General features: G+C 42.6%; 1 protein-coding gene across 9 annotated transcripts in view; it reads left to right on the top strand.

Annotated features, from left to right (window-relative positions):
- The window catches only part of eya1 (EYA transcriptional coactivator and phosphatase 1), a 224,641-nt gene that overhangs the window by 36,240 nt on the left and 166,213 nt on the right, over positions 1–22,188 (top strand). For 7 of the 9 annotated variants that reach the window (XM_060822745.1, XM_060822744.1, XM_060822751.1 and 4 more), the window contains one exon: positions 11,192–11,269. The exons of the other annotated variants lie outside the window; for them this stretch is intronic. In XM_060822745.1, coding sequence (XP_060678728.1) covers positions 11,192–11,269 — 78 coding nt within the window. The remainder of the gene's footprint in view (positions 1–11,191; positions 11,270–22,188) is intronic. 9 annotated transcript variants of the gene reach the window in all.

The following is a 22,188-nucleotide window of genomic DNA, read 5'->3' as shown; positions in this document are numbered from 1 at the left end:
CGCTGCAGGTTTGTGTGGCCATGGTAGAAAAATCACAAGATTTGATTAATTATTTCACATTATGTGTGTTCTCTGAATTACCCTACAAGAGTGGTTTTAGGTTAGCTATGCTGTATACAGGAATTAGAAATGGGAGTAAATAATTCAGCCCTGTCATTTAACATAATCATTGCTGATCTTATCTTGGTCTTAACTCCACTTTCTTGCCTGTTCCCCACAGCCCTTTATCAGAAACATATCTATTTCTTTCTTGAATCTACAGCTTAATTCTGCCTCCTCTGCACTGTGGAACTCACTGTCCCACAGAGTCACAATCCTCAGAGGGGTAGTTTCTCTTCATCTCAGTTTTGAACCTACCTCCTCTCACTCTATATAATTAGATTACTTGGGGCCTGTTTCCACACTTCGGCCCAAGAAGTCCACACCGACCCTCCGATAAACAACCCACCCAGACCCATTCCCTTACATTTACCCCTTCACCTAACACTATGGGCAATTTGTGTGGCCAATTCACCTGACCTGCACATCTTTGGACTGTGGGAGGAAACCTGAGCACCCAGAGGAAACCCACACAGATACGGGGAGAATGTGCAAACTCCACACAGACAGTTGCCTGAGGGGGAATTGAACCTGGGTTTCTGGCGTTGTGAGGCAGCAGTGCTAACCACTGCCACCATGCCCTCTTTTTTTGAGACTGTCCCACAAGGAGGCTCATCTGTTCAACATCCACTTTATTAGTCCCCCTTAGCATTTTATATTCTTTAATCAGATTCTCCTTATTCTTCTGAACTCCAGTAAGTACAAGCCCAAGTTGTTCAACCGCTCCCCATACAACAGCCCTTCCATTCCTGGAATCGACCTGGTAAACCTCCTCCAGTACCACCGCATCCTTCCTCAAATAAGGAGATCAGAACTGGACACAGTGCTCCAGGTGTGGCCTCACCAATGCCTTGTAGGATTGTAACAACACTTCTTTTATAATCTAGTCCTTTTGCAATAAATGGGAGAAAGTGAGGACTGCAGATGCTGGAGATCAGAGTTGAAGAGCGTGGTGTTGGAACAGCACAACCGGTCAGGAAGTATCCCAGGAGCAGGAGAATCAACATTTCAAGTATAAGCCCTTCATTAGGAATTCTCCTGCTCCTGGGATGCTGCCTGACCAGCTGTGCTTTTCCAGCACCACACTCTTCGACTTCTGCAATAAATGCCGAGATTTGGTTTGCCTTTCTTTTTATACAGGCTGGTATAATACTTCTGTTTATGAAACTCTAGGTTAGTCTTATGATTTTTTTTGGCAATAAGTTATGTTTCTTGTTAGTATTACAAAGGTATTAATCCTGTATGTCTGTATGATGGGATTATACTATATCAATATCATTTTGTGACAATTTATGTCCCAATGATTTAACCAACACCCAAACTCTTTCCACATTAGTTATATATTTGCAGAACTAAAATTTGTAAGTATCTATTTCATTTCAGTACATTTTAGTTTGTTGTATAAAAGTCAGAGTTTATGGCAAAACAGCTACTTCCAGAAGTTCAAGGTGGTTTTGCAAATAACCTATTTCCATTTCCAGATTACAATCAGAGCGTGTTCAGGACAGCACAGTAATAGCAAAAGAAAAAGGTGAAGAAATTTGTAACAATGCTTTTGAAGTAATGTTGTTCCAAATTAACTAGCTTGGTTAGATTCCAGACAGTATGGAAACAGGCCCTTCAGCCCAACAAGTCCACACCCACCCTCCGAAGAGTAACCCTCCCAGACCATTCCCCAACCCTACACTTACCCCTGACTAATGCACCTAACACTATGGGCAATTTAGCATAGTCAATTCACCTAACCTACACATCTTTGGATTGAGGGAGGAAACCGGAGCACCCAGACACGAGGAGAATGTGTCTGTGTAGAGTTTGCACAGTCACCTGAGGTAGAGATCGAACCCGGGTCCCTGGAGTTGTGAGGCAGCATTGCTAAACGCTGAGCCACCTGATGAACGATCCCAGTAGAGATGGTGGGCTGAGTATTCCCAACATTTGACTTGGTCCTAATTTGAGGATTTCCATGGGGAGTTTCTCCCAATTAGCTCTCATGATTTTTCTCATGCACTTTGACAGTGGTCACCTCACTAACTACATTCCGCAGTACTGCTGTCTTACTATCGTGCACCCACTTGAGTGGATGTGCTTGCCTGTGCTGGAACCTGCTGGGTTTCAACATCATATTCAAACCCCAGCTCTGCACCAGGTCAGACCCTACAAGTGGGAGTTGCCACCGAGATGCCAATGTCCCCAATTCTCATAATTAATATTGCACATTTCCTCAGCACAGTCCAGATCCCTGATAATCCCCCTTGATGTTCAGTTACCATCCACCCCAAGGCTTAGCTTCCTGCCTGACTTGGAATGGCAGCCCTGACAATAACTGACCCAAACCCCTGATTGATTTACCATAGATCCCCATCCACTGCCCTGTTCCCCCACCCCAGGGGTGATTCTCACCCCTTCTCCAAGGGGCGATTCCCACAACCATTCCTCCCCCAAATGCTGGAATTCCGGAATGCTGAGGAGGTTTGGATGTACAAGAGTGGTCCCACCTTGTCGTCATTTCCTTCAGATGCCTGAAGCTCAGTGCAGGCACAACTGAGGATGACCCGGGACACAACCTTGTCTTCCGCACCCTGAAGGAGTGGCTGGCCATCCCATAGGTTGCCAAGGTGGCACCATGACACAAGTGTGCCTGGCATGTTCTGAACACCACTGGGGATCTGTGCGGAATCCTGGTCCCACAGGACTGTTACTGATTTGTGTAAGGTCGAAAGGCAAAGCTTTTCACTGTCCCTCGGTACACGTGACAATAAATTCAATTCAAGGTCATGCTGCCTCATCTCTTTTCCCTGGGGTGAGGTCAGTGCTACAGTCTGGCAGTGGGATTTTACAAAATATTGCTGCCTTCCCCTAGGTGCAGGGCACTATTACACTCACTGCATTGAGAGCACCATGTTATAATGAGGTTGAACTAACACGAAAGGGTACCACTTAATCAATGGGCACCTCGTCACTGCCACATTGCTCAAGGTCTGTGCCCGGTATGCTGCCAAAATGCTTATGTTCTTGATAACAGGCCAACTCCTGCCTCATTCAAAGGGCCGAATGGCTTCTTGTAAACAAGACCTACCCATCCAACCAGGGCTGATGGCTCCTTTTAAGAAACCTCTTGACTGAGTAAGAACACAGGTATGGTGGAGCCCATTGTTCCACCAAGGCCATGAGGGAACGGTAGTAGGGTGGCTTATACGGTGGTTCCAATCAGTCTGGACAAGACTTCAGACAGAGTCCGCTCCTTAATCTGTCCTGGCTGTGCACAACTGAAGCAGGTAAAGAGGGAGTGGCCTGGACACGGAGGAGTCGGGAGAGCAACCATCTCCATCAAGGAAAAAGCTGAGGACTTTGAAGGGGAAGAATATCACTGTCACCATGATACAGCATCAGGCACAATAAACCAGACAGAACAGAATTGACAGCTGAGATATTCTGAATGATTGGAGCACAGTGAATGCATCGTTTTGTGGTCGCAAAGGCCAACAGTCCCTGTTAGTTCACAAGAGTAAATGCAGCTGTTTTAATATATCTTTCTTTGGTTTTGTGCCATAGAAGTTACTGTTTAAGTGCCTTTTAACATCTGCTACTCCTACGTTCAAGAAAGACAGCTTCATCTGTTCCACTAGGCATTTGGGGGAAAAACTGAGCACTCACTCAGGCAGTGTACTGACATCACCTGGCAGTAAGATTAGGTTTTGAGGCTTCCTTTCAAATCAGTTGTTGAAGAAGCCTCACTGTGCATTGGGCCATGGTGACTCTCGGTCTGCAGCATCCGAACACAGACTCATCTCAACATGCAGCCTTCAGCATCTAGAATTTCACTTACATCACTGAACGAGCAGGTCATTCTTTAGTTGACTTCACTACAACATCCCAAGTTACTAAGTCGGTTCTACAAACCTCTTTTCCAGCCAGTTTGGATGTTTGTGGACATCGCCCATTCTTAATGAAAGTGCACTCCCTTCTATTGCCTACAGAGTTAACCTTTAACCCTGGAGAAATATGCAGTTATGGATGAGGATTTACATGTGTACACAATGTGGCTAAAAGTCTGGAATACAGGTGGAAGTAAAGACCATCACAAAACAATTTCATTTATTTGTAATTTCCTCACCTCAGTTTTGTCTTGGCTGCAGTGATGAATGTGAGGGAGGTCTGAAATCTACAGCTACCTGGAGATAAACAAGGCCTTGCAACTATCTATTTTGGGATTAGTGAAGGAGCAGCTTAACTGTGACATAGTAACTAGTTAACCTGGTTCCATAGCTAAACAGAGTTGATCAGATGCTGCATGTTAGTAACTATGGATGTGATTCTACCGATAGTATCTTGTCATCTCTGCTTCCTGAGATTGTTTCCATGTTCCTTGCCTTCGCCCCATAACTAGGTCCAGCCACGGTCTCTGCAACTGAACTGGAGGGAGCCATCGTGTAGCAGAGCTGGTTAGTCTGGCAGGTTTGGGTGGATGAGCCCAGAGTTGTTAATAGCTAGAGTGTCTTCCCCAGCTACAGGTTCACTCTTCCCCAGGTCACAGATTCACAGGGTTGAGGAGGGCCAGCTGGGTGCAGGCAAAGGGATCCAGGTACTGGGGAAGTGTCCTGAGAGGAGTTTCTTCAGGTATGTGTATGTGTGTGTCTCTCGCTGTCTGGGTGGTTCCTCCTTTGCTGCCTCATTGAGGGGAAGGAGCAGCAAGGTGGACGTTGACATTGCTGGTCTCGCTGTCCTCACCAACCCTAGTCAAGGCCCTTTTGCCTTATCGCTGTTGCTGAGGGTGCAAGTCAGTGCATATGCTGCTAAACCTGGCTGCCCCTGATGGCACCAACTTGCCCATGATGCCAGCCAGGCAGACAAATACCAACAAAAAGAATAGACATTGCTGAAAAGTTCAGGAGGTCCAGCAGCATCTCTGGAGAGAAATTCGAGTAAATATCTTGGGTCCAGTGACCCTTCTGCAGATTTTCTCTCCACAGATGCTGCCCGAACTGTGGAGTTTTTCAAGCAATTTCAGTGTTTGTTTCTGATTTCCAGTATCTGCAATTCTGTTTTAAGTTCAGTCAAATCCCCAAACCAGCATGAGTACCAGTAACATTGGACTCCTCCAAGCTGATTCAGTTTACAGAGAGCTGCTACCTTTGTGCATGTACACAGCATTATTAATGGCTGAAACCATGCAGTGATCTTCTGCCTGGGGTCACTCAGGGCCTGGTCTCCAGCAATCCTTCGAATGCCAGCACCCTGGACTGTTTCTTCCTTGAACAGCTGAGGAGACATGGTAGCCATGTGTTCATTGGAATATGCTCCTGAGTCTAATCCCCAGTGAGGTGAAAGTCTCAGTTGGTGGAGGGAGCAGGAGAAAGCTATGCCAGTGCATCCCCTGAGGGGTCAAAGTGCAGACCATGAGGTGAACTGTTGGCATTGTGAGAACAGAGGCTGAGAGAGTGCCAATGGTGCCTGCAGAAGACAAGAGATGGAATGGGTTGTGCAAGATTGGTTAAAGCTTGAACATGTTATGGATATAGTCAATGTAACAGGAATGGGAGAGCCACTTAGCACATCACAAAGAAGCTTATTCACTTGCCTTCATGTGGAGGTCTTGTCACCTTCACACGAGTGGTTTCAATCTCTTGCTAATTCAAAGATCATCTTCTGGAAACAAGATAGCAGCAGGAGTAGGCCATTGTGATCCGTCATGGGTCAGTTTCTTCTGCAGTGGGAAGAGAGAGACTGAAGGTATTGAGATGGAAGTGCTGTTAGAGATAGTGCAGAAGGAAGAAAGCTGGTGAAGAGATCTGAGTGAGTTAGAGGAAGTGCAGAGAGCCGGAAGTGTGAGTAGCTTTGCGGGGATGGGGGGAGGGGTGGGGGGGGGGGGGGAGTGGTCATAGCAGTTAAGTGAAGTGCAACAGTTTGAGTGATAGACCATCAAGCGTAGTGCAGTGGCAGAGTTAGAAATGTGTGTGATGAAGCAGAAAGGATGGTGACACACATATCCTTATGGGAACATAGTCGTCGGCCATCTTGAGATGCTGCAGCAGACTCACTGACCATGGAAGTGGCCCTGAATAAAGAGCTACCTCCAATCAGGCCAACAGGGTTGGATGCTGTGGTCTCCACTGGTGATCCTGAGGAAAGAGGATGGTGCTGCTCCCCAGGAGCATTCCCATCAGGATCACCAGGTGCCCGTTTACAGAGCAGTGTGCCAATTTCCCTTTCTCAGCTGTCACCCTCTGGAATGTGGTTCAGCTGACACCCAGAATGGGCATCCCTGGCATGCAGCATTTGAAGTGGTGCACAGCTGGGGATTAAACATAGTGTCCATTGCATTGACACTAGCACTGGTGAGCTCTCTGTACAAGAGGGCACCTTGGAGCCTGGTTGTATAATTACGGAGGTGAGCAGCAAAAGGTTATGTGAGGAAATGCATCAAGGCCCAGGAACTGAAACTTTCCATAAAACTTCAAAAAAAAACTCATACTTCACCAAAATATGGCAAGAGTCAGCCCAGTGTGACTCACATCGATTCAAATTTGCCTAATTTTGTCAGTGAAAAATGGTTGGTGCTTATAACATGCACTCGGAATAAAGCAATGCCATTGATGTTTTCCATTCAGATTGCCAATGAATTAATAATTTTAAAAACAATTGTTACTCATTGAAAAATATAAAAACAGTAATGACGTCGTAATAAAGGTTTATAGTGTCAAAGACTGGGTTATAAACATGTAGCTGTGTCAGAAAATGAGGCTATACTGTACATCCTGTCTACTCACTTGAATGTAAAGGAATTTCTGTTGTATTTTGTTATAATCCTGGTTATGGTGACTATTAGAAATTAGGTCTGAGAGAATTTGACAAGCTTAACTTGCATCAGTTTTATCGATAGCGAGCTTTATTACATTTGCTTTCCATTTTAGGTAAAATGTTGTGGCTCAAAAATTGTTTTATTCTATTCCTTTTTGAGAAGGCAGTGAAGAATTGAAGCTTTGCTATGCTACTTTAGTATTTCACAAATTAAACATTTGTATAAAACTCCTCTAACCACCTGCCCTATTGAAGATGTTGACCAATTTAAAATAAATGTGTTAATTCTTTCATTAATTTAACAGCAGAGGATTTTGGGCCAATGTGCTTGTGATTGATATATCACAGCACAATTGTATGTCATAAAGAGTTACAGAGACAGGACCCAATTAATGCTGATGGATCATTGTTAGTAGTACCTTGGTGATTTTAAGAAACTTTTTCTTCAGGTCAAAAGTGAGTTTGATGTCTGAATTGTAGTTATGTGTGCAATTACAAGAATGAATAAGTATATACCATTTTTTGTTTAGTTTTCAGAGTTATACTTTTATGATTTCAATAATAAGTAATAAACCAATTAATCTTGCATTTAGGAGTTGCAGATAATTTTAAAGTCTAGTTTAAGACATGTGTAACAATTACATTCAACCTAACTCTACTACGATTTGGAGATGCCGGTGTTGGACTGGGGTGGACAAAGTTAAAAATCACAACACCAGATTATAGTCCAACAGGTTTAATTGGAAGCACTAGTCTCACAATAGTGTACTCCACAACCACCTGATGAAGGAGCTGCGCTCTGAAAGCACGTGCTTCCAATTAAGTACAAGGTAAAAACAATGACTGCAGATGCTGGAAACCAGATTCTAGATTAGAGTGGTGCTGGAAAAGCACAGCAGTTCAGGCAGCATCCGAGGAGCAGGAAAAATCAATGTTTTGGGCAAAAGCCCTTCATCAGGAATACAGGCAGAGTGCCTGCTAACCCTGTTGGACTATAACCTGGTGTTGTGATTTTTAACTTAATTCTACTACAACAGCCTTCACATGTTCCAGTTAAAAAAGTGGTTCTGTTGTTACCTGTGGGACCATTTAGTAGTCTTAGAGTTTATTGCCAGCAATTTTAGCTATTATATTAGTTTTGTTCCATTAAAACAAAGGCAACTTAAAGCAAGTAACGTAGCAATTTACAGTTGTTAGAATATCAACTAGTAGACAAATATCAATGACTGATGCTGGGCCATAGATCCATATTTTCCACCATTTCTCCAGTTCCTTCTGTGTGAGCCTAGAGACTGGCGACAGATACCATCAAAAGGTTGTTTGATCTGACAAGCCTATCTCATCTTCACCCAACATTAAGACTTGTGTGGTATTATAAGTGGAAACTCAGCTGAGGCCAATCAATGTTATCACACCTACATTGATTTATTGGATCTGAAGCGTCAAATGTGGGACAGGTGTTGGCTGTGGGTGAAAATGTCCTCCATGTTGGTCCACCCCTCAACATGGGACAAATCTTTACCCAGCAGTACCATCTGGTATGTCCAAAATGAGTGAGCAGTAAGGAAGCCTAGGTAATTCATTAAAATGTCAATCAGAGTACTGGGTGAATCATCAAGCCTTTTGTATCTTAAAAGGCTGTAAACAGAAAGTAGGAGCAAGGGTAAGCCATTCAGCCCTTCAAACCTGTTCTTCCAATTGATTTGATAATCTGACTCAGTCCCCTAATCTTCCTTTCTCCCAATACCCCTCACTCCCTTTAGTCCTAAGGATTGCATGTACATCTTGGCCTCAACAGTCTCTAGTACTTTAATATCAATAGTCTTCTGTTGTCGTGAATTCCACTGGCTCCGCTCTCCAGGTGAAGAAATTCCTCCTCATCCCTCTGCTAAAGGCTTACCCCTTAACCTTAGTCTGTGGCCCCTGGTTCTGGACTCCCCTACTGCTGGGAACATCCTTCCTGCATCTGTCTGATCTAATCCTGTTAGAACTACTTAAGTTTTACATCTACCACCAGACTAGAGTAGGCTTGACAGTTGCCCAGTAGTAAACCCATGAGAAGATAGTAATAGATATTATGCTGGATGGACCAGGGAGATAATTAATAGCCCACCCATATTCCAAGATGGCCAGAGCTCGTCCACTCCGGTTTTTTTTCCTCTTGTGCTTTTTTGTTCCTTTTCTCTTGATGTCTAGAGCTCAGCCTCAGCATGGACCCAGCATGGTGGTCTCTTGGCCCAGCATGGCAATCCTACCTACATTTAGAGGCTTATAAAGTTATGAGGAGCATGGATAGGATAAATAGATACAGTCTCTTTTCTGGGGTGAGGGAGTCCAGAATTAGAGGGCACAGGTTTAGGGAAAGATATAAAAGAGACCTGAGGGGCAATTTCTTCACAGAGGGTGGTACGTGTATGGAATGGGCTGCCAGAAGAAGTGGTGGAGGCTGGTACAATTGCAATGTTTAAAAGGCATCTCGATGAGTATATGAATGGGAACAGTTTGGAGGGATATGGGCCGGGTGCTGGCAAGTAGGATTAGATTGGGTTGGCATGGATGAGTTAGACTGAAAGGGCTGTTTTCGTGCTGTACATTTCTATGACTCTAAATACATATTTTGTTCAAGTGCTTAATAAAAACTAATATTCATATTCACTGCCCCATTGCCAAGACTTCATAGCCATTTGCAACTGTCAGTTCACAGTCTGACTGACAAGCCTCCCACTGTGACATGATAGATTGTGAAATTATTCATAAATAGCAGCATAAATCCTATAATGATAATCAGAGAATGAAATAGCAAAGGTCTCATTTAAACTGCGGCATTTTGATGCATTAGCAAATTGACAGGCCCCTTGCCATTTTGACAGCTCCAATCAACTTGATGTTTCCAATGTGTTCATACAGTTTCTAAATGCATGTTCATGACTAATTTTAACCAATCCCAAAAGGTACTTGCACCTTCCTAATATCACCCAACATCTCCCAGGGATGCCCCTGAAACTATTCAAAATGGTGCCCTGTTTAGACTTCTTCCTGAAAGATCTAAAGTTCAGAAGGTGGGTTTTGTCCATCCCACTAAATAAAATTGGATTCTTTTAAAAGGCAATTCCACTTCAACACCTGCAATTGCCTCCAAGAATCACAAATTTGCAAAATATAGCCAGTCCTCAATTGCCCATCATTCCATTCACACACCCCTCCCCCCAACTTTCCCTCAGCCAACCAACAGGGTAACATTGTGGCTAGCCTTCTGGAATTGGAGTTTTGTCTTGATGGAAATCACAGACCTGAGTTACCAGAGTAATTAATTATATTATAGTTTTACATTGAAAACATTGCTTACTTATTGTAAATACTTTTCTTCAAGCTCTGAAGAATCATGTAAAACAAACAGAAGTCACAAATCAAAGAAACATGTTAAAAAAACTAAATGTGAGATTAAATTATGACATATCCAGTATCAAACAAATGGGAAACATAAGCTAAAGAAAACTATTTACTCCCCCTTTGAGCTTACACTTTCTACTGGTGGTCTATGATTCCCTATCATTTACATCTCCAATTGCTTTACACATTATATTGGAGATATGTAACTCTATATACAAGCTATCATCTCAATGTTTATAAATGAGGAACTACTTTGGACTCAAACACAAACAAATTACTGGAAAAGCTCAGCAAGTCTGGCAGCAGCTGTGGAGAGAAAACAGAGTTAACGTTGCAGGTCCAGTGATCCTTCCTCAGCACACATTTCTGAAGAAGGGTCACTCAACCTGAAACATTAACTCTGCTTTCTCTCCACAGATACTGCCTGACCTGCTGAGCTTTTCCAGTAATTTCTGCTTTTGCTTCTGATTTACAACATCCCACTGGTCTTTTAGTTTTTAAAATACTTACATGTAAGTTTGCTCACTGAGCTGGAAGGTTCATTTCCAGATGTTTCGTCACCCTACTAGGTAACATTTTCATTGGGCCTCCAGGCAAAATACTGTGAATAATTCCTGCTTTCTATTTATATGTTTGGATTTCTTTGAGTTGGTGATGTCATTTCCTGTTGTGATGTTATTTCCTGTGGTAGTGGCATTTCCTGGTTTTTTTCTCCAGGGGTGATAGATGGGGTCTGACTTGTGTTTGTTGATAGAGTTCCGGTTGGAATGCCATGCTTCGAGGAATTCTCGTGTGTGTCTGTTTAATATTTTTTTAAAATTAACATCAGGTATAGTTTTAGATTTCTGTGAAGGTTTGCTCATCACATAGTTGACAGAGCTTCCTTTTATTTTGTTTTCAGTGAAAACAGAACCAATGAGCAACAGTAATATTGTCACGACATCAACAGATGGGTCTTTAGACAATTTCTCAGAATCAGGTAAGAGGGTGTGAAACAGCTGATGGTTATGGTCTTCGTGTGTATTGAGCAAATCCATTAAGACCGCAGATAAAGAATAAGATTCTTAGATACAGCCCAAGAAGCAGGACAGTAGGCAAATTCTACTCTTGCATTTTTATTGATGTGGAAAAATGGACAATGTGTCATTCATGATGCCAATAACCACCATTTATTGTCTTTTTACCTCTTTGATCTATTCCTCTTTGATCTATAGGATGACTAACATAAATTTGAAAAATGTCTTAACTATTATGTAAATACTCATTTTAGTTGGCAAGACATGTTACTTTTATGTAGTTTTGAATGTTTCTGCACTTAACAAATATATTTCTTATTATATCCCTTAAGCTATAAAGTAAATTTATGTTTTATATTAACCAATACTTATATTTGTTGTTATTTTCATTCTGTCGCAATCCATTGTGTAATGTGAAACCCAACATTCAGTTTAAGGAGGAAGAGTAAAATCTTCCTGATTTTCCTTCAGTAATTGTAGTCCAATTTTATAGAGTCAAGCAATAGTCTCAGAAATTTGTTTGATATTCTTGTAAAAATATAAATGATCTCACTGGTTTTGAGACAGTCCTATTCAGACTGCTTTGTTAACATCATTGATGGTTGGTGTCCCCCTGTATTCTGTGGAAGCTTAATGGAAAATAACGGGATCACAGTTGTGGTCTGGTCTGGCCACTGGATGTAGGTCAGTTTAGCTCAGTTGGCTGGATGGCTGGTTTGCACTGTGGAGTGACTCCAACACTATTGGTTCCATTCCTATACCCATTGAGGTGTCTATAAAGGATTCTCCTTCTCAACCTGTCCCCATCCTGGCAAGTGATGACCCTCAGGTTAACCCACCCCCCTTCTAGCCCCCACTCCCCCATGAGTAAGCAGCCCCTATAGTCTGGTAAGACTATGGTGACTTTACATTTTGAATGTAAGTATCGCTTAGGTCTCAAATTCAATTAATTTTTTTTGTTATATCTATAGAATGAAAGGGTCTTTAACGACACAAATGTATAATCTTTGGAGTTTCCTACTGCCTTAAGTACTACAAAGAAAAGTAATTTTGACATGACCATGCCACATTTGTCAGCAGTTTAAAATTGAGTTTTGTTCTATGTTTATAAGGATGTTGGGCGCAACTTTCTTCATTGCCAAGTGGTTGAACCTTCCAGGTCCAACATTAAGCTGGAAAGATTAGGCTGCTCTTCACAGAAATTAAGGAAGGCCCAGAAGTAGGCCTGGAGTCAATGTGGATACAGAAAGGGACTGTGGGGGTGATTAGAGTCATAGAGTCATAGAGATGTACAGTATGGAAACAGACCCTTCGGTCCAACCTGTCCTTGCTGATATCCCAACCCAATCTAGTCCCACCTGCCAGCACCCAGCCCATATCCCTCCAAATCCTTCCTATTCATATACCCTTCCAAATGCATCTTAAATGTTGCAATTGTACCAGCCTCCACCACATCCTCTGGCAGCTCATTCCATACATGTACCACCCTCTGTGTGAAAAAGTTGCCCCTTAGGTCTCTTTTATATCTTTCCTCTCTCACCCTAAACCTATGCCCTCTAGTTCTGGACTCCACGACCCCAGGGAAAAGACTTGGTCTATTTATCCCATCCATGCCCCTCATAATTTTGTAAACTTCTATAAGGTCACCCCTCAGTCTCCGATGGTCCAGGGAAAACAGCCCCAGCCTGTTCAGCCTCTCCCTGTAGCTAAGATCCTCCAACCCTAACAACATCCTTGTAAATTTTTTCCAAGTTCTTTCAAGTTTTACAACATCTTTCCGATAGGAAGGAGAGCTAGGTAAGTCCCTGTTGCGGCACACTGGAGTTGTTTTTAGGTGACTGATTGGACACGCTGTGACTACTTCTCGGGATTTGAACCTAGATCATGTGATTTAGAAATGGACATGGCACGGTGGCTCAGTGGGTAGCTCTGCTGTCTCACAGCACCAGAGACCCAGTTTCGATTCCCTCCTCGAGCAACTGTTGTGGGAAGTTTGCACATTCTCCCTGTGTCTGCGTGGGTTTCCTCCAAGTGCTCTGGTTTCCTCCCACAGTCCAATGATGTGCAGGTTTGGGTGGATTGGCCATGCTAAATTGTCCAGGGATGTTCAGGCTAGGTGGGTTAACCATGGGATACGCAGGGTTACAGGTAGGCTGGGAGCACTGGTCTGGGTGGGATGCTTTGCACAGAGCTGGTGCAGACTTGATTGGCTGAACGTCCTCTTTCCTCACGTAGGGATTCTATGATCCTCTGTGCCACAGGAAGGCTGCTAGATAAGGATGTGTTTTCATATGTTACAGGCAGGTACTGGTGGGATAACTTCCAGTTGTGGCACCATCTGAATTGCTGGCCATGCCTCTGGAGGGACATTGAGTGGCTGTGAAGAAAGGTTCTCTTATCCCCCCTAGCCTTACTCCGTCTACTGAAAACCAGCATTAACTGACCTGACAGACTCCCTTGTTACTGGGACTGCTGCTAATACCAGTGAGGGTGATGAGCCACTTCTTTAGATCAATTTGCCACATTTTGCTGGCTGCAGTGCCACAGATCTGGCCTCTGCATGTAGTCGGTGGCTGCAGGAAGGTGTTGGGCTCCCTTTCCACCTCGTTTTGTTGCTATTTAATGAGCCCTTAGCTAAGAAGGAACATGGTTCCTATGAATACAATGCATTCAGTCGAGGAGGAGGAGAAAATTGACCAGAATTTCAACTTTTGATTTTATTCTGCTGAATGATCTACATGATCATTGGATTGAGAATAATATCAGACCCAGCACATTATTAGTAACAAGCAAATAATCCATCAACAAAACTGTCTTAGCATATTCATAAAGGAAGGTGGTGCATGTTAGTTATTCAGGACCAATTTCTATTGTGGAACTGTAACCTTGCAAGTATCATTTAACCCAGGAGGACAGGAAAGGTAAAGAAATTTCAATTCAAATTAGCAATGTGTGAGATAAATTAGGAGTACTGTAAATGTGTTACGGTATTTAATTGTTTTATGTTTCTAAAATGTAGGTCTAACATGCAAAACTATATAAATATTCAATTTCCTCTGCATAGATTATTCATCCAGTGGTATAATGAAAGTTTCCATAACTGGACATTTTCTGTTCACTTCAGCATCTGCATCATATCATATTTTACTTGAACTGAGTGCAGTGAAGAACTGATAATTATCTAGTTATGATATTGTTAGTAGATTACATGTGGCCTCCTGGTTTATTTCCACTCTCTACTATTTCATAGTCTGGAAGGTTTGGAAGATTAAAGCAAACCTTTAGGAAGTTAGGAAATGCAGAGATTAAGACGAATACCAGAGTACAAAATAAGAAGCTATAACCAGTATTAACTTTTAGAAGTTTTTGTACTTTTAAACTGAACAATCTTTCAGAATTTTAAAAAATGGCTTTGGAGGATTCTCAGGTGATAGCTGCTATGTAGAAATGCAAATTTGAAGTGAGATTTGATTATCCATTCATTATGGCACATCATAACGTAGAGTCATAGTCAAAGAGATGTACCGCACGGAAACAGATCCTTCGGTCCATCTCGTCCATGCCGACGAGATCTCCCAACCCAATCTAGTCCCACCTGCCAGCACCCAGCCCATATCCCTCCAAATCCTTCCTATTGATATACCCAACCAAATGCCTTTTAAATGTTGTAATTGTACCAGCCTCCACCACTTCCTCTGGTGGCCCATTCCACACACGCACCACCCACTGCATGAAAAAGTTGCCCCTTAGGTCTCTTTTATATCTTTCCCCTCTCACCCTAAACCCATGCCCCCTAGTTCTGGACTCCCCTACTCTAGGAAAAAGACTGTCTATTTACCCTATCCATGCTCCTCATGATTTTATAAACCTCTATAAGGTCACCCCTCAGCCTCCAATGCTCCAGGGAAAACCCCAGCCTATTCAACCTTTCCCAATAGCTCAAATCCTCCAACCCTGGCAACATCCTTGTAAAACTTTTCTGAACCCTTTCAAATTTCACAACATCTTTTCGACAGGAAGGAGACCTGAATTGCATGCAGTATTCCACAAGTGGCCTAACCAATGTCCTGTACAACCGCAACATGACCTCCCAACTCCTGTGCTCAAAACTCTGACTAATAAAGGAAAGCAGACCAAACACCTTCTTCACTATCCTATCTCCCTGCGACTCCACTTTCAAGGAGCTACGAACCTGCACTCCAAGGTGTCTTTGTTCAACAACACTCCCGAGGACATTACCATTAAGTGTATTACAGAAGTGTCAGGATTAGGGATTGCTGCAGCACATGCTTTTGATGGAAAGTGAAATATAGAGATTGTCATAGAGTCATACAGCACAGAAACAGACCCTTCTGTCCAACTTGTCTACACCGACCAAGTTTCCCAAACTAAACTAGTCTCACCTGCCTGCATTTGGCCAGTATCCCTGTAAACCTTTCCTATTCATGTACCTGGCTAAAATGTCTTTTAAATGATGTCAGTGTATCTGCATCTACCACTTTCTCTGGCAGTGCGTTCTACATATGAACCACCCTCTCTTTGTTCCACTTTGGCACCAATGATGTAGGTAAGACGGTTAAAATCCTGAAAGTTGAATTTAGGCAGCTGGGCAAGAGACTGAAAAACAGAACCTTTTCAGGTAGAAATCTCCAGTACCACATGCTGGTGAGTATAGAAACAGGAAGATTGAGCAAACATGCAGCCAGCCAGAGAAATGCCACAGCAAGGATTGCTTTAGACTTTGGGGCATTGGGACCAGTTCTGGGGAAGGAGTGACCTGTTATAGGAGATGGGATATATCTTCGCAGGACAGTGACATATATCCTTGTAGAGAGATTTCCTGGTTTTCCGAGGAGGGTTTAAAATAGTTTGTCTCAAACCAGTTTGTCAGGGAATGGGAACCTTAGAGAGGATTCAGGCAGGATTTAAACAAAAACAGGCCAAGTATGGGAAGTGGAAAAGTTATAAATGAAAGTGGAAAACAGTAGTACTGGAATCAACCAGGATTAAATTACAGAATAATGTTTAATAACATAAAATTAAAAGCACTCCATCTGAAGTGTGCACAAAAGGAATGGAGAATCGATGGTGCTAGTGGAGGAGATGGGTCTGTATGGCCATAATTGCCAGTGTGGATACGTGACGGTGGAGTGACTAAGATTGGGAACTTTAATCAAGGTTTAGGAAAGATGGGTTTAAAGGAGCAGGATAAAATTATGGGGCAGGACCTCGGATCAGAAAAAAAAACAAGTAGAATCCATTTGGGTGAAATTCCAAACAGCAGAATGAGCGAACATTGGCAGCAGTGGTTTATAAGCTATCACAGTAGCAGCCATGTAGGGAATGATATGAATCAGGAAATTAAAGGTTCATATAGCAAGGTAGGAAGTAATCGTGGGATAGCTTCTATCTGCAGATTCACTGGGTAAATCTCATGACTTCAACATGGAGGAAAGATTCCTGGAATGTGTTCAAGATAGTTTGCTGGAATAATATGACGAGGAACCAAGCATAACAGAGTCAATTTTAGATCTACTTTTGTGCAGAGCCAAGGGGTCATTAATCCTTTTGTTGTAAAAGAACCTGTAAAGAATAATGACTACAGTATGATAGAACTTTCCAGCAAGTTTGAAAAAGACGTAGTTCAATCTGAAACTGGATTTCAATTTAAACTAGGCTACTTAAGAAAGTATGAGGAGGAAGTTGGCTGCAGTGGGTTGGAAAAACGGATATAAAGATTTGATGATAGAAAGGGTGGCACGGTGGCACAGTGGTTAGCACTGCTGCCTCACAGCGCCAGGGACCTGGGTTCAATTCCCGCCTCAGGCGACTGACTGTGTGGAGTTTGCACATCCTCCCCGTGTCTGCATGGGTTTCCTCCGGGTGCTCCGGTTTCCTCCCACAGTCCAAAGATGTGCGGGTCAGGTGAATTGGCCGTGCTAAATTGCCCGTAGTGTAAGGTAAGGGGTATGTGTAGGGGTATGGGTGGGTTGCGCTTCGGCAGATCGGTGTGGACTTGTTGGGCCGAATGGCCTGTTTCCACACTGTAAGTAATCTAATCTAAAAAGGCAAAGGCTGGTATTATAAGAATAAATGCTTGCTTTCAGGGCAAAAATTCCTGCAGGAAAACACGAGCTCTTTGGGTAACAGCTAAGCTAAAAATAGTATTGGATCAAAGAAGGTGCCTTGTAGAGTTACCCAAAATACTGTAAACCTGAGGATTGGGAGAATTTCAGAACTCAGCAATGGAGGACCAAGCAATTGTGAAGAAAGAGAGGATAGAATACACTTACAAAATAGCAACAAAAAAAAACTATTTGTAAAAGCTTCTAGAGGTATGTAAAAAGGAAAAGATTAGCAAAACTAAATGTTGGAACCATTGCAGGCAGAGACAGGAAAGTTTATAATTTATCCACTGCTTGTCATAGGAGACTGGGCTCTTCATTTTTTAAAAAATGAGACATTATATGGTTGAAAGATTTTAAATATGTCAATGGGATTTTATGATTTTTTTTCAGTTTTTCTGGAATCTGCAGTACTTAGGTTTTTGTTTTATTTCTTCCCATGGTGAATACTAAGTGAGTTGGCATGGTAGGTGTGAGGGCAAAGAATGGGTTGGCATGAATTGGCACTATGTTGTCAGAGGAGCTATAAAAGGTCATGTGAGACCTTTAGAGGGGCATAACCTGACATGAAAAATGTGCCATTGAGGTTTGTATAGCGGCATAGGTTGGCATAAATGATATGAGAAATGGGCATGAGAAATGTGGAGGGGCATGGGAATGTTTTCGGGGTTTTAGAGAGGGTGAATGTTATAGGATGTTTAAGGGGTTGTAAAAGTGGAGACTAGAGGATGTGTTATATTTATTGTTTTTTCAGAAGTTATAGTACCCTGATACTTCACTGAGAACAGTGCTGAGTTATTGTTTTCAGACTGGTAGCTGTATAGGATCCTGTTCACCAGAAGTTGAAACTAGTCTTAATCTTTCTCTTTTATATATATATATGAATAGCTGGAGTGCACAGGACGTAAGTTCATAATTTGCAAGTGACACAAAACTTAATAGTATGGTGAACAGAGGAGACTAGTGTTCAGCTGCAAGAGGACTGAGGTAGATGACTGAATGGTCAGACACAGATGAAATTTGAAGCACAGAAAGTATGAAGTGATAGGAAGTAAGGGAACAGATGTTATAATATAAAGACTGCAGTTCTGAGTGGGTGAAGGAATGATGAGATCGAGGGTCAAATGTTCACAAATTGTTGAAGGGGGTGAGACAACTTGATGAAGCAGTTTATAAAACATATAGGATCCTGACCTTTTTAGATAAAGCCAGGAAGTTATCACAAACCTTTATAAAGTACTGGTCAACCTCGACTGATTATTGTATGCAGATCTTGGGATGATACTTTTGGAAGGATATGAAAGTATTTGAGATGGTGCTGAAAAGATTTATCAGAATCATTGCAAGAAAGAGGGATTGCTATAGTGTGGGTATGTGGAGATGGTGGAGTTGTTTTCTTTAGAGAAGAGCAGATAAAAGGAGATTTAATTTTCTAGCAGAATCTAGACAATTGATTGAGGAAAAACTATTCCCATTGGCAGAGAGTCAAGAACAAGACGACACAGACTTAAGGTGATTGGCTAAAGGACCAGAGGTCTTGTTGCCCAGCTTGTAGTTACAGCCTGGTATGTGCTATCTGATAGGCCATATCGGTCATTTCAATCATGGGTGTCAAAAATAAATTAGACAAGCACCTCTAGGAAAAAAATGCAGCGCTGTGCAAAAAGGATGGAGGCATGATTCCGAGCTAAATTGATCTGGAAGAGAGATAGTGTGGTCTTGAGGGGCGGAAGGGGCTGTTTCAACATTGTGGATGAGTGGTGCTGGAAGCGCACAGCAGTAAAATCGGGCTTCATCGGGCTTTTGCCCGAAACGTCGATTTTCCTGCTCCCCGGATGCTGCAGGAACTGCTGTGCTCTTCCAGCATCACTAATCCAGAATCTGGTTTCCAGCATCTGCAGTCATTGTTTTTATCCTGTTTCAACATTGTAACCATTCCATGAGTAACCATTTTGCACTCAAAATTCCATTTAATGAGACCAGGCTGATCTGAGACCTCGCTGCATATAACAATATTTTCTCCATGTTCTTTAAGAGACTTAAGAAACTTCTAGTAATCATTGTGTGTCAAATTGTTCCATAACTTCATTTTTGAAAGGTCTAATTTTAAGCTGTGCTTCTTGCCTTTGATTCCCAACCAATGGAAGGAGGTTCTTTTGATCCATACTATATCTTCCTAAAACTTGGATTCACATCACCTCTTAACCTTTTATATTGTATGGAATAGAACCCTTGTTTTTGCAATCCCTCATAATTTAACTGTTGAAGTCAGTATATCATCTTGGTAGAATGACACAATACTTACTCCAAGATCAGTATATGTTTCCTGAGGTATGACACACAGAACTGCAGGTAGTACTCCAGTTGTGAACCACCAAGGCTATGCATAGCTGGAGCATCATTTCTACACCTCTAAAAGCCAGAATCTTTCTTTAGTTTCTTTCCTGTACGTGTCAGTGATATTTTAACGATCTAAGGACCTGGACTGTCAAAATCTCTTTGGAACCTGTACTGTTTCTAATTCTTCACCACTTGGATCTAATAAAAATATGGCAGAGTACTTCCTAAGTGAATGATCGGGCATTTGGCTATATTGACATCCATTTGCCAAGTTTTGTCAAATCACTTAAAATTCCAAGTAATCATAGAATCCCGACAGTGTGGAAACAGCCCAGTAAGTCCACATCGGCCCTCAGAAGAGTATCCCACCCAAAGACCTTTCCTAATACTCTCTATTTACTCTTGACTAATGCACCTAACCTACACATCCCTGAACTCTGGGCAATTTAGCATGGTCAATTCACCTAACCCACACAGACATGGGAGAATGTGCAAACTCCACACAGACAGTCACCCAAGACTGGAATCGAACCTGGAGTCCCTGGCGCTGTGAGGCAGCAGTGCTAACCACTGAGTCACCATGCTGCCCTATTTGCATGATGCTGAAGCTTATGTTTCCACCTACAGGGCTTCCAATCTGAACTTTCTTTCTGTTCCAGCAAACTTGTATACATGGCTTTTTGTTCAATCATCTAAGTCATCAATAAATACACTGAATAGTTGTTGCCACAAACCAACTATATCTTCTTGGGGGGCATTCTGCTATTTAGAGGACCTGCCCATCAGCCTTATTGTGTCTCCTCTGCGTCTCAGCCAATTTCCTCACTAGCCAGTACAGGCCCTTTTGTCCTCGCTGTTGCGCCAACCTGTGAAACTAATCTGATGCCCATCGAACCTACACCATTCCATTATTATCCATATGTATGTCCAATGCCCTTAACGTCAGCAAGTCTGTTGCAGGCAGGCCATTCCACGCCCCTACTACTCTGAGTGAAGAAACTATTCTTAATATTTGTCTGAAATCTTATCACCCCCTCAATTTAAAGCTATGTCTCCTCGTGTTTGCCTTCACCATCCGAGGAAAAAGCCTCTCATTGTCCACCCTATCTCACCCTCTTATTATCTTATACGTCTTGATTAAGTCACCTCTCAACCTTCCTCTCTCCAACGAAAGCAGTCTCAGTCCTCTCAGCCTTTCCTCATAAGACCTTCTTTCCATATCAGGCAACATCCTAGTAAATCTCCTTTTAGCCCTTTCCAAAGCTTCCACATCCTTCCAATAATGTGGTGACCAGAACTGTACGCAATACTCCAGGTGCGGCCTTACCAGTGTCTTGTACAGCCGAAGCATGACCTCGTGGCTCTGAATCCCCCTACCAATAAACGCCGACACATTATATGACTTCTTAACAACCCTATCAACCTGGGTGGCAACTTTCAGGGATTTATGCACCTGGACACTGAGATCTCTCTGTTCATCTACACTGCCAAGAATTTTACCATTCGCCAGTATTCGGCATTCCTGTTACTTCTTCCAAAGTGAGCTACCCCACACTTTTCTCTATTAAACTCCATTTGCCACTTCTCAGCCCAGCTCTGTATCTTATCTATGTCCCTCTGCAACCGACAAAATCCTTCAGCACTAATCACAACTCTGCCTACCTTAGTGTCATGCCTACATTATTTTAATCATCTTTTCATAAACTTCAAACAGGTTCACCATGAAAGAGCAGATGAATGACATCCTATGCTATTTGATTCTGAGTTTAGTGACCTCCGTGAGATCATAAGACCATAACATGTAGGAGCAGAACCTCCCATTTCCTCATATTTCAGCTGCCAAGTATTTGCCCACTCTCTTAACCTGAATATATTCATAGAGTCATAGAGATGTGCAGCATTCAGTCCAACCCGTCCATGCCAACCAGATATCCCAGCCCAATCTAGTCCCACCTGCCAGCACCCGGCCCATATCCCTCCAAACCCTTCCTATTCATATACGCATCCAAATGCCTCTTAAATGTTGCAATTGTACCAGCCTCCACCACTTCTTCTGGCAGCTCATCCCATACACGTACCACCCTCTGTGTGAAAAGGTTGCTCTAGATTAGAGTGGTGCTAGAAAAGCACAGTAGTTCAGGCAGCATCCGAGGAGCAGGAAAATCGATGTTTCGGGCAAAAGCATTTCAACAGGAATAGAAGTTGCCCCAAAAGTCTCTTTTATATCTTTCCCCTCTCACCCTAAACCTATGCCCTCTAGTTCTGAACTCCCGTCCCCAGGGAAAAGACTTTGTCTACTTACCCTATCCATGCCCCTCATAATTTTGTAAACCTCTATAAGGTCAGCCCTCAGCCTCCGATGCTCCAGGGAAAACAGCCCCAGCCTGTTCATCCTCTCCCTATAGCTCAAATCTCCA

The sequence above is a fragment of the Hemiscyllium ocellatum genome, chromosome 4 (assembly GCF_020745735.1).
Source record: "Hemiscyllium ocellatum isolate sHemOce1 chromosome 4, sHemOce1.pat.X.cur, whole genome shotgun sequence".
Taxonomy (NCBI): Eukaryota; Metazoa; Chordata; class Chondrichthyes; order Orectolobiformes; family Hemiscylliidae; genus Hemiscyllium; species Hemiscyllium ocellatum.
This window is presented reverse-complemented; position numbering and strand designations above follow the sequence as displayed.